This window comes from Pezoporus wallicus, unplaced genomic scaffold (assembly GCF_028554395.1).
Source record: "Pezoporus wallicus isolate ANWC-B61680 ecotype Strahan unplaced genomic scaffold, APGP_CSIRO_Pwel_v1 scaffold_3294, whole genome shotgun sequence".
NCBI classification, from domain to species: Eukaryota; Metazoa; Chordata; class Aves; order Psittaciformes; family Psittacidae; genus Pezoporus; species Pezoporus wallicus.
Window position 1 is genome coordinate 13,592,204 of NW_026635478.1, and position 12,654 is coordinate 13,604,857.

Here is a 12,654-nt window from a genome sequence, read left to right on the forward strand (position 1 = left end):
AAAGGAAAGCACCTATTTTCTCACAGGGAGTTTGGGTGCAACAGTGAGGAGTGCAGGCTAACTAAAGAGGTGTAGATAACAGGTAAGTGCTAAGACCTAAAGGTGGTGAAAGGCTTGGGAAATGAGGCTTTTGGTCATGTTGGCAGTTCAGGGGATTTCATCTTGGTGCTGAGAGAGAGAGAAAATAAGTGTTTTTACTCACAAGCTGTGAAATTCATCTGGCAGGCAGTCAGCAGTAAAAAAGCATTGCCAAATAGATGGAGAAACTGAGGCTGGGCTTGGAGAAGCCATCAGTGCTGAAGGCAGTGACGAACAAGCCTTTCTTCCCAACAGGAGAAAAATCACCAACATTCCTTGAACGCCACACATCATGCTGATACAATTCCTTTCCTTCAATCACACACCATGCCAAGGTAAGCACCCCAAAAAATGCTTTACAGTGATATCTCAAAACTGTCTCAACTACCCTTCATTATACCGAAAGTCAATGAAGCAAAGTTTTTGTTTCCCCATAGGAAACTTTGAGAAACCACTTGGAAAGAATTCCCAACACAGGGTTGCAGCAGCCTGGTCTAGTGGAAGGTGTCCCTGCCCATGGCAAGGACTTGGAGCTAGATGAGCTTTAAGGTCTCTTCTAACCCAAGCCATCCTATGATTCTATGAATTTCTAATCCTGAGCTGGAATTGGGAAACTGGAGTCCTGGGGTCTCCACCAGCCTTCGTTAGACCCCAGCTTCAGTACCTGTGGCTGGCTTGGGGTCTAAAACCCAGAAGAAAGGTGTTGATCAACTTAGAGGAGTCTAAAAACACATCTACATGGGGAAAATTAAAATAATTTGTATTGGTTTAGTCTTTAGGAAAAGAAAAGAGACAGACAGTGAGAGAAAATTCCTGCTGTGCTTTCCTTCAGTCATGTAACAGGATGTCGCAAGGAGGAAGTAATCCATTTTCCCATGTCTGTAGTGAAAAATAGATTAAATAATAACCTCAAATTGCAGCAGGGTAGAGTTAAATAATGATTGCTCAGAGCTCAGCCCAGGCTCAACCGCTTGGTTCTCCCAGCATTAGGAGTCTGCTCTACACCGAGGCAGTAATACTCCTCTGAAATCGTAGAATCCTAGAATGGGTTGAAAGGGACCTTAAAGCTCATCCACTTCCAACCCCTGCCACGGGCAGCAACACCTTCCACTATACCAGGTTGCTCCAAGCCCCATCCAACCTGACTGGAAGTATCTGCACTTCCAGGAGTGTGCATGAAGATCATCTCAGTGGCTATAACCAGATTACTTCAAAGGCAGCTGAGGAGAGTTGTCACAGCTTGGTGTGAAGCACAAGTGCCAGATACTCAGAGCTCCTCAGTCCAAGAAATTGGTGGGTTTGCCTCCTGGCATGAGCAGTGTTTAGACCAACTCATTAATATTATGTGACATATTGGCCTTCTCTTAAGAAGCTGTCTGACCACTGCCTGACAAGGTTATTTACTTGGTGTCTACAAGCTGCCAGTTTCTGATAGATGTTTTGTATATGCAAGTGCAAGGAACTGGTTTCAGGAGTCGAGCATTTGTTCCATTGCTCGATGTGACACTCCGTTGGGTGTCTCAGTAAATCCCAGGATCTGCAGTTTTCCCAGTTGACCCTCTGTTTTCTTGTAAAGATCGATTTTTTTTCCAGGATTTGGGTGCTGGTAAGCTGTGCTGGCAGAAGTTCTGAGTGTGGCAGACCATGTTAAGAATGGCCAAGAAGCCTGGAGGTAGTTCCCATGCTCACCTTGTCCTTCTTTCTCTTCACAGCCCTCCACGAACTCCAGTAAAAGTTGTGCCTCAAATTAGAATAGACCTTGAGCCTGAAGACAATGGTTATTTCTGGAGGAGCAAGGGAACAGAAACTACTTTGTAATGTGTCTGTCTGTTAAAACTTCTATGGGATTTTGTTTTGTCACTAGCCAAACATTAAAATGCTCTCCGCACCCCAATGCATAGGTAATGAGACATCCCACGCTGCCCCTCCACCCTTGCCCCTGCAGATCTCCTCTGGTCCCTCCTCACCAGATTCTCCCACACTGACCAAGACTCGTTTTGCCTTCTCTGTCACCTCGACATGCACAAGCAGAGGGCAGAAGAATTAAGGATACCGTGTCATACCCCTGGGAGATGGCAGAGGAACCGGCATTACTGTAGTCATGAATCAGTGTCCCTGTGTCCGTCTGTCACCTGGCAGAACAAACCTGACCTCCAGGCTCATTCCTTGCTTACCCTGCTGGAAGATGCTGGAAAGTGCTGCTAACACTAACTTGCTCTTAAAGCCTATACTTTTAGTTAACACAGGAAGGAAAAGGAAAAGGTACTTCACTCCCAGCACAGACCAACCATTGCCATCACTGTAGCACGTGTTTTGAAATGTCCCTTTCCTATGCAATTTTTGTTTTTTAAAGAAACACTTTAATGGACTTAATCTGTCAGGTACATGGAAGAGTGTTATTTTCCTAGATTATTTTGTTTAAATTATGGGGGCCTAACCTAAAACTTTTTTTTGTTGTCGTTATTGTTGTCAATTTTTTTAACCTTTTTTAATTACTGTAAAGAAAAATGAATTTTTCCTGCAGCAGGAAACATATAGTTACGAGTAGTTCTACCTCTTATTTCTAGATGCCAGGCTTTCTGTACAAAAAAATGTATTGTACCATATATAATGTGATTTTTACAGAGAAAAAAACCCACAAAAACAAAACCACACCACCACAATCTCCAGGACATGGCATAGGGCTGGATCAGTCTGATTGACACCTTCTACTCTGAAGCATCTATTTTACTTGTTATGTTATTTTATTTTTTTAAAAAGTAACTTTACTGTGAAGGAGATGGATGTCACTTAAATCTCTTGTGATCTAGGAAGAGTCTTAAATGTAACGATGACAAGCAAAATAGTCACTGGCTACTGGCGTCAGTGGACAGATGCTGATTGTATTCCTGTTGTTCATTTCCTACACGGTGTTGTACAAATTACTTCTTTGGAAACACAGGGGGATGTGTGTGCGTGCGTATATGTCTACACATGAGAAGACCCCTAATGCACTTCAGGCACGTTGACGGCACAACGGAGGAGAAAGATAGTTGAGGTTGGCCAACTGGGATGGTTATCCCAACGCTTGTGTTTGCCAGGCTCGGAAACATCTGCGTCCTCTTCATCCCACATCTGTTCGTCATCATCTAGAGAATTTAACCTAAATCTTGACTGCAGAGTCCTAGACCCATCCATCCATTCAGCAGGCCCAGGCTTTTGTTTTTAAACCAAGTGAGTATGTATCACTGTGGGAGAGATGATTTTTCTCTCTGCATGCATGTAAACATGCATTTGGGAAGTTGGAAATTGGAAAGTGTCTTCATCAAAACATTATTTTATTTTGGTGAAACATGAGGACTACAAGTAAGACAGTAAAAGCTTCCTGAAAGAAAAAAGAACAAAGCCCATCTGTAAGGGCCGATTCCCCAACGGAGAAAAATCCTACTGCAGAGGACAGGCACGTTGCTGCTTTCTGTTCAAAACCAAAGTCTGTTTTGGTTTTACTTAACAGGATTTCATGATGGTGCTGAGACCTTTTATGCCAAATTTACTCACTCGTAGTGGCCACATCAGTGAGGGGAGGTGCAGAATAGGGCTGTTCTTTTCTTGCCCAGACGCCCTGTAGAAGCAGCTGGCCACCATACTGCCCTACAGGGCTTTGGCTGAAGGTTGAGTTGATGGATTCCATGGTACTTTGAGCTTAATATGAAGAGGAAGGAGCAGCAGAGGCGCCTGCACAACCCATACACACATGCACATGCGTCCATACATTCCCCTCCTCACTCCCAAGGTGTCTTGGTTCTGTCAGTGAGTTGACTCGTGGATCAGCATCCTGGGAATCCAGCCTGAATCTGCATCAGGAAGGCTTGGGAAATGTCAGAAATGGCCAGAGGAGCATCTCTGTGATGCCTTCTGTGGTTATTTGGAGGACGGATAACCTCAGGAGCTTCAACAGATGGTTTCCATCCCTTGGTCAACACCAGTCCCTGGCTCCCAAAGGGAAAACAGCCTCCAGATGCTGAGAGTGTGTTGTGTTTTGCCCAGACCTTTGATTTGTAGAAATCCCAATAACTTGATGGAGAAAAGATCAAACTAGGTGGGTAGAGCGAAGCGGCTTCCCATCTGCTGGCACCTGGTGATGTGTCTCCACAAAAATGAGATCTTCCACTTCCGAACCATGTTAAATGTACTTGAAATATATTGACTGCTGATCTAGAGCTCTCTCTTTTTGACTTTATGTTTTTTGTTTTAACCCAAGGGAGCTGTTGTACAGAGTGTTGCTGAAGGGACAGGACAAAGGTTCCTGTAGCTTTCCATGGAAAACACACACAACTCTGGTGACGGGAGCTAAAAGCGTTTCCTTCCCTGGTGCCTGATGATAGCACTTCATTGGTGATGGCGTCTCCTTTCTTGGTTATTCCCTTAAAAATCAACATGAAACCCAACACCTCGTGGTGGGACCCTCGTGATGGCCACCAGCTGCAGCCACCTTTGTCCCTGCCCCTGGAGCCCACCCTTCCTTGTCATGGTGGCCAATTCATCTTTCTGGTTTTATTTTATTATATTTTATTTTGAATCAATGCGCACTTTCAGATACTTTTATTAATGTTTTTAATTCTCTGTATTTGCTTTGGAGGAAAGAATAAAAACCGTCATGTAAAATGAAGTGGATCAAGATGGTGGAACATAAGGAAAAAAAGCAGAAAACATTTCAATATATTAAAATGATTTTTTTTTTCCAGTAGTATAAAACATGAAATTCCTGATAACATTATAGTGTTTTACAGTTTTATGAAGCTTTCTATTGTGACTTTTATGGAATCAAAAGATGAAGATGATGAGATATTTTAGCATTTCTATTTTTCAAAATTAAATGTATACTGAAAATAAAGTAACTTTATGCATTTATTTGAGAGTTTCTGTGTTTTTCCTTGTTACATGCTTAGTCTTATGTGACTGAATCAAGATCCCTCTATCACTGATGTCATAATCGCCATTTCCAAGAGGAGATGCTCATGGCTCTCTGGAGGGAGAGGATGTTGAGGGGAGGTCCCACTTAACAAACCATAAACGAGTTTAGGGTACATGGCTGTAAAAGCGAGTTTTGATGCTGGAAATACTCTCTCTTGAGATAATATATTGAAGCTCTTTCGGGAGTGGAATGTAAGTTGTTGTCAAATAAAGGTGAAGAGACCCAAGTCCCATCTCCATGAGGCAGTGGGCACCAGGTAGTAGCAGGAGATGGCAGATGGGTACAAATCCTTGCCCTGCACTAGGGAGTTTCTTGGGGGTCCTTTTGGTGGGTCCTGTTTCAACCCATTCGCATTCTCCTTGGAAGCAGGCTGTGGAGAAAAGTGGAGCATCCTCAGAAGGGTTCTGGTATCTCCAAAATCTGGGGACCATGGTCATCATGGTGGTGCTAAGGGTTGGTCCTGGGCAGTGATGAGAGACAGGGCTGGTAGAGCTGGAGCATCTCCTCTTCCCAGCACCATCAACCAGATACTGCCATCAGGCTAGCTAGAAAGCATCACTTGGGACTTCTACAGAAAACACATGGAGAAGGACTTGTTACAAGGGCCTGTAGGGACAGGACAAGGGGGAATGGCTTTAAACTGACATAGGGGAGATTCAGATCAGAGATTAGGAATAAATTCTTCCCTGTGAGGGTGCTGAGGCCCTGGGACAGGTTGCCCAGAGAAGCTGTGACTGCCCCATCCCTGGCAGTGTTCAAGGCCAGGTTGGACGGGGCTTGGAGCAACCTGGTCTAGTGGAAGGTGTACCTGCCCATGGCAGGGATTGGAACTGGATGAGCTTTAGGGTCCCTTCCAACCCAAACCAGTCTGTGATTTGATGTAAAGTAGTGCTCACGGCTGTCCCTTGCACAACACTGCAATGCCCAAGCTTGTGAGCCATCGCATGCTTGGCCTCACAGTTTCCCTGGGGTGCTCCTCACCCTTTCCATAAGCACCAGCCTCTGCATTCTTGCATGGGAAGTGTTTAAAAAATGGTCAGTACGGGAGGTTAGCTCCCTAGCTGGGTTGGATCAGGGCTTGGTTGTCATCACCAGGTCTCATGGGGATGGGCACTTTGCCACCTGGTGTTAGGCACAGTGTGATGAAGCCAGAGGAGATGTTTCCTGAGGACCAGTGTGGTGAAGCCATTCTGTGTGGCTCAGGTCTGTCACAGTCCTACCTCATCCCATTGTTCGGTGGGCAGCAGGACCCTCATCTCAGGGAGCAGCCATGGGTCAGATCCAGAGGGTAGCCAAGAAGCCCCAGCGCACCACAGCATCTCCCACCTGAAAAGGTGGAAGCTCCCCGAGCCCTGATGGGCAGCTTCCGATGCAAAGAAAATGGGACACATCCCTTGTGCCAGGCTGAAATAAGGGCGGCCGGCTGAGTTTAGGGTCCCCTCCAACACAAACCATTCTGTGATTCTATGGTTCTATTATTAGTGGGGTGACAGATGGGGCAGAACTGGGCCCGAACACCAGTGCTAATAAACACCACTGACTGCATACAGGGCTTCAGGCTTTTTAAGCCCCTGATAGCCAAGTTGTTGGGACACTGCAGCAGCAAGTGACGTCTGCTCTCTGAAATGTGCAGAGCAAATCCCTTGCCAGAAGTTTCATGCTCTGGGTGTGCAGGGGTGAGTGATGCTGCTCTGAGCAGAGCCTGGCCTTGGCTCTCTGCTCCCTCCAGCATGCCCAGGCTTTTAGCATTGGGAAACACCCTAGGGTATCACAGTGCACAAGTCTCACCCAGAAAGCTGCAATGGGAGCAACAATGGGAGCAAGCCCTGCTGCTTTCCTGTCCTTTGTTTTAACACATATCAACACATTTCCTAGAAACAGGCTTGCAGCAGAGGAGATGTTCTTGGCTTGCCTAAGTGTGTTTCTCCAGTTTTTCTTGGAACCCTGGAGAGCAGAGGTGTGGGACTGTCACAGGAAAGGATGAAAAACTTTGATTATTTGGGAAAAGAACTGCCAAAAGCAGGCTGTAACACTGGGGGGGGGGGGGGGGGATTGGGTCCAGCCCCAGGTCAGTGATAACTGCTGTATGCCACCGCACTGGGAGAGCATCTGGATGCTGACGCAGACAGCTTTAGATTGATGTATATCAAATGACCCCAGGGAGCTGCCTTTGGGGTGCTTGATGTATGGCTTTGGTATTATTGCTTAATTGTTTAGACCGCTAGCTCCTAGGGCTACAGCTGGGACCTCCTCCTCCCTCCCGCAGAACCGGGCCATGCCCCTTCCCAGCACTCCCACCTTTCCAGCAGCAACCAGGGAATTGTTTTTAAGTCTTTATTGCATCTGCAGGAACACATCAGAGCTGTTGCAGGGAGCTGCAGGCTTGATGCACCCTCAGTCGCCAGGCATTCTCCACCCCAATTCCCTGTGCTCCTTTCGATGTCCTGCTTCCTTGAATGCCCTGAAGAGCTCAGCCCCGGGGTGCATGGCCATGACCCTTTTTCCCCAGCCCCGTATCTCCCTCTTCCATCCATGTGTGGCCAGCTGAGCGTTCCCTGACGCCAGTGTACCTCAGGGCACCTAGCCCAGCAGGCAGGACCCTCCATCACATGCATCACCCAGTTCCGAGCTCACCTAAAACAGAGGGGTACAGAGCCAAGGAGCAGCCGTGGGCATGGGGGTGGCCACCAGTAGGGTGTGGGGTGGGAGGCATGGTTTTACCTTGGAGGCGCAGAACAAGGGGGGAGAGTTGGGGGAGCAGCAGTTGGAGGCAAAGTCTGCTCGCTGCTCCACCAGCTGCCCCAGCAGCTCTGGGCTGGCTGCAGGCATCGTCTGTGTCAGGCTCTCCCGCAGCCTGCAGCGTGGGACGCGAGGCATTAGGTACCCATATGGCATTTCGGGGGGTGGCATGTGAGGATGGAAGGGAGCAGGGCTGGTTGCCCCACGAGGAGTGTGCTATGCATTTATATATACATTGCTGCTCTTTCGGCTCAAACCCACTGTCTCCATCCATGCATCATCAGAATTTTGGCCAAATTCCAATTGTACCTGCTGATCCAGTCAGGGAGGAGGGAAATGCTTACCTCTTCTTGAAGTCAAGGAAAGTTAACTCAGTGTACTGCCTGCAGAGCCTGTTGGCCTTTTCCAGGAAGGGGGGCAGCTCTTTTCCCATCTTGTGGCGCTGGGTGGCAGAGGATGGTTATAACCAGGCTGGGAGAAGCCTCCGAGGAGTTTTGGGGTACACAAGGTTGGGGGGTGGGGAAGAGCAGGGTGAGCCAATGGAGCCGTCCACACTGCTCACCTTGTTGGCCAGGCAGGTAGAGGCATCCTTAGCAAAGCAGCATTCCTCTCTGACATTTTCAGTGGCATCATATAGCTTGCTGAGGAAGACATCGGGGATGTTGGTGTGCCTCCGTGCCAGCTCAAACAGGTACCTGGAGTGGGGAAAACAAGTGATTGGATGAGGTTTTATTCCTGGTGCTGTTCAGTGTGGGATGGAGGCTGCTTTTCACACCTTTGTGAAGCCCCTGGAGGTGACACCCCAAGGGAAGACAGGGTGCTTGCCTGTTATCCTAATAACCATCTATCCCAGGTGAAACCAGGACATAATCAAAGCATACAGTGAAGATGAGGGCAGAAGGAAGGGTGAGAGCATCTCAGCCCCATAGGTACCACGGACCTCTTGGCATGGCGAGCTGCATCCTCGCTGCAGAGCTGCTCACTCGTTGGCTTCTGCACCTCGGGCAGCTTTGGGGCGAGTGCTGGTGGCAGGGCTGAGATGCAGAAGTAGTTCTGCATCAGGTTTTTGCCCTTGCAGCAGTCAGCAAACCTTTCATCTCGGGCCGACAGCGCGGCACAGACTTTGGCTGTGTGCTCCGATAACTGCAAGGAGGGGAGCAGAGTGGGTGCAGGGATGGTGGGGCTGAGGACCCCTCACCAGGGTGGGGTTAACTCCCACAGCCCCGCTGTGGGCTGGGAGGTGGTTCTGGAGTGGGCTCCAGGCTCCCTACCTTCTTCTGCATGCAGTCCTCAGCCACCGAGTCGCAGCACTGGGAAAACACCTCAGCAGCATCTTCTGACAGGGGGAAAAGGTCCTCAAAGGAAGCACTGGGCATCTTCTGAGCAAGCGAGGTGAGGTAGCTGGGGTAGCACAAGGTGTATGAGGGGCTTTGGGAGCTCAGCGTCCCTTTCCCCTCTGACAGCTCCGAGCAGGGGTTTTGCCATGTAGAGATGCGGGATGGAGGTGATGGGGAGACACGGGGCTTGCTCTGCACCTCTGCTGTCCCCAGAGCCCTTCCTGGGCAGAAGGACAGAAAAGGCCATTTCCCCCTTTACCTGAAGGTGAGTTTGTCCTTCCTATACGCCATGAAGCGGGAGCAAGCCCGGTGTGACATCAGGGTGAGGAGGGAGAAGGATTTTCTTTCCAGTTTCTGTCACAGAAAGATGGAGATGTCATCTGAGGGAAATGGATGCCTTTCCCCAACACCTCTCCTTGGTGCTCAACCAGATCCCTGGGGAGTGAGGACGGGGACAAGCCCAGTGGTCCAAAGGGCCTCACCTCCTTCAGGAAGCAGGCGGTGGGCATGGGGGAGATGCAGCATGTGGAGACCATGGAAAGAAAGGTCCTGGTGGAGCCCAGGAGCACAGGCAGGGGTGCCTCACTGTAGCTGCTGGCGTACTCATAGAGAAACCTGCGGCAGAGGTGGATGAACAGACCCAGCACCATGGGGAGGGGTTCAGGAGATCACAGGGTTATAGAATCCCAGGCTGATTTGGGTTGGAAGGGACCTTAAACCTCATCCAGTTCCAACCCCTGCCATGGGCAGGGACACTTCCACTAGACCAGGTTGCTCAAAGCCACGTCCATCCTGCCCTTGAACACTGCCAGGGACAGGGCAGCCACAGCTTCTCTGTGCCAGCCTCACCACCCTCACAGGGAAGAACTAATTAATAATGATTAATAATTATAATAATAGTTGATAATTAATAATCCTAATGCCTAATCTAAATCTCCCTCTGGCAGGTTAAAGCCATTCCCCCTTGTCCTGTCCCTACAGGCCCTTGACAAAAGCCTCTCTCCAAATGTTTTGTTGGCCCCTTTAGGCACTGGAAGTCTGGGGATTTGGGGCATTAGGGCTGCCAGGGAATGGGAGCTCTCTCCAGATACCACCCCACGCTGCTGGCTTATGGCACCAAGCCTCTGAGTGGCCTGGTGGCCTCTCTGCAGCCACTCGCACAGACAATGGCACCCCACCTCCCTTGGGTTAAATCCCGTTCCTGGGGCCAGGGCAGCTGCAGGACACCACAACCTTTTACTCTGATGCACTGGTAACCCCATGGCCACCAAGAGCCTCAGCAGCGATGGCAGAGGGACAAGACCAGGAGAGCCTGGCTTGGTGGGACCCACTCAAGCTCAGCTGAGTGTCATTGGTTGCAAGTGCCACCCCATCCAGGCAGACCTGTCGGCAAAGTCCTTGGGGTCCTTCTTGAAGGCCTGGCAGAGCTCCTCGTTGGAGGGCTGGACGTAGCGGGGCAGCTCCTGAGGTGGGTGCCGCAGAGCAGCCAGGCACAGCTTCTGCTCCAGTCCCTCATGGGCACAGCAGCCGGCAGTGCCGGGGTGAGCTGGGAATGGTGAGCCCTTGCTGCAGGACTTGGCTGAGAGAGCTGAGGACTGTGGGTAGGAGAGAAGGTTATGTGCTAGGGGCCATCCCATCCCATCCTTGGTTTTGGGGTCCATCACCTAATTTTGGTCAACCTCACCCCAGCATCGTAGCAGGAGGGGTCGGCACCATCGGCACAGCAGGTCTCAGCGAGGGAGACGATTTCATGGACAAGGTGGTTGATCTCCTCGAAGGTGGCATTGGAGTATTTCCTGCTGTTGGCAATGATGGTCCTGGGGGCAGGGAGCAAGGGGAGGATGAGCTGGTGGCGCGTTCCTATCTCATGAAACAAAACTCACATTGCAGCATTGTTCTGCCAAAGCAGGTTTAACACCATCAGCCGGTGCAGGACAGCAGAAGCAGCTGTGGTGCTGCAAGGAATACCAGCTTATTCCTTGGAAATCAGACTGGGAATAAATTTTCCCTTCCTAATATTATTTTTCTTTATTATTTTTTTGTCTTGGCTTAGGTGCTGAGTGTCCTGGGAGGGTGAATACAGCAGGAGGTACCTACAGGGTTCGGAAGTTCTCCTTCCCCAGGGTCTTAAACTCCTGGCAGACTTTGTCCCGGACATAAGCTCTACCTGTAAGGGCAGGAAAAGAAGGATTTGTGAGCAGGATCTGTGCCTTGAGTAGTGGCTGGGGAGCTGGGACCAGGCATGGGCTGGGATTTGGGAAGATGCTGGCTTTGCTTCCCCCTGCAGTGCCACCTCCTGTGCCCTTCTCTTTGGGTGGCAACAAAGCCATGTTTCTCCTTCAGTTTCCTACAGAAAATAACCAGGGTTTTTTTGCTTTTTGTCAGGGAAAACGATAATTTGAGGAACAACCTGTTCCCACTTGAACCTTTGTTTTGCTCTCGTTTTCCACTTCCCTCCCTGGCACCAGCATGGGAATGAGGGATGTTATACCACCACAAACCGTGCTCCAAGCGTTATGCACATTCCCCCTTGTCCAAATGGACCTTTCTGGGTATTTGCAGTGCATGTTGTTGGCTTTTGTGGCAGAGTTTGGAGCTCTGGAGGCAAGACCATGGAGGTCAGGAGCACGCAGCAGTGGAGACATACCCAGTGACTCTCTCTTCCCTGGAAAAGCACTATTGATTTTTGCTATGATGCACCTTGGTTAGACTTTGATACCAGCAGGGTAAATACTGATACCAGTATTTACTGGTATTACAGCATGGAGCAGGGTCATGTCCCCAAAACCAAGGGGTTATGTGGCACTGCAGCAAAGGTCACATTGCTCTGGTGGGAAAGAAAGGGTGGCTGGGCTTTTGCAGGGCTGGTAACAGTGGGGAGCAAGGGGAAGATGGGCTAAAACATGGTTCTCTTTCCTCGGGGGATCAGCGCTGTCAGTCCTGTCCCAGTGCCAGCTCTCTGCATTTCATGTCATTTTCAGAAAGCCATGTGGGAGAAGTGAGTTTTGGGGGCTTTTTGGCAGGTGGGGGATCCCATTCAGGGCAGGGGGTGGCACAGGGCACCCTTCTCATCCAGGGGGTGGGTTGTGCAGTCAAATGGTGCTTGTGGAGGGGTCGGAAAATCTCATTTTCACTTGAAAGAGAGGAGAAGCCCTGTGGTGCTGTCCTCTCCTCTCTCTCCACTCCAACCCCAGTATCTTCCCCTCCCAACTCCTCCAGCATCACCCCAAAGAGGATTCCCAGGTACCAGAACATCATCCCACACTTTCCCAACCCTCTCTCAGATTCCTTTTCAATGATTTGGCACTGGGCATCAAAAACCCCCAGAGCTGATGGATTCCTTGTCCCTGGGGTAGAGCAAAGCCCCATAGAGGTGATTGATAGATGCCCTTACCTCGGTGCTCGGCGTGCACGGCGGCTAGCAGCAGCAGCAGGGCGAGAGCTGCCCTCATGCTTGGGCTGCTTTTCCTCCTCCTGCCGAAAAGCAGCACTGGGAAACCCATCCCAAGCATTTATACAGAGGCAGTGCTAATTGCAGCGTCAATG

At 49.7% G+C, this 12,654-nt stretch overlaps 2 protein-coding genes across 8 annotated transcripts in view; one reads left to right on the plus strand and one right to left on the minus strand.

Annotated features, from left to right (window-relative positions):
• The window catches only part of SLC4A4 (solute carrier family 4 member 4), a 202,858-nt gene extending 200,243 nt beyond the window's left edge, over positions 1-2,615 (plus strand). For all 7 annotated transcript variants that reach the window (XM_057428369.1, XM_057428362.1, XM_057428378.1 and 4 more), the window contains 2 exons: positions 334-413; positions 1,791-2,615. In XM_057428369.1, the coding sequence (XP_057284352.1) occupies positions 334-377 (44 nt within the window). In that variant the 3' untranslated portion in view covers positions 378-413; positions 1,791-2,615. The remainder of the gene's footprint in view (positions 1-333; positions 414-1,790) is intronic.
• A 4,737-nt stretch (positions 2,616-7,352) lies between these two features.
• Positions 7,353-12,654, minus strand: GC (GC vitamin D binding protein). The gene is made up of 12 exons (XM_057428535.1): positions 12,503-12,654; positions 11,206-11,275; positions 10,793-10,925; positions 10,492-10,703; positions 9,591-9,723; positions 9,368-9,462; positions 9,043-9,172; positions 8,712-8,914; positions 8,334-8,466; positions 8,116-8,213; positions 7,754-7,886; positions 7,353-7,666 (listed from the first exon to the last, which is right to left on the minus strand). The coding sequence occupies exons 1-12, from the start codon at positions 12,618-12,620 to the stop codon at positions 7,613-7,615; spliced, it is 1,512 nt and encodes a 503-aa protein (XP_057284518.1). The 5' UTR covers positions 12,621-12,654; the 3' UTR covers positions 7,353-7,612.

What these genes read in the sequence shown, in the direction of transcription:
- GC (XM_057428535.1), bottom strand. Translation starts at nt 12,620, where the DNA reads ATGCTTGGGATGGGTTTCCCAGTGCTGCTTTTCGGCAGGAGGAGGAAA. An exon ending in CCCAAGGACTTTGCCGACAG is followed by an intron (nt 9,724 to 10,491) that starts GTCTGCCTGGAT and finishes CCTCTGCCGCAG; the next exon opens with GTTTCTCTATGAGTACGCCA. An exon ending in GCAGCTCGCCATGCCAAGAG is followed by an intron (nt 8,467 to 8,711) that starts GTCCGTGGTACC and finishes TCCCCACTCCAG; the next exon opens with GTACCTGTTTGAGCTGGCAC.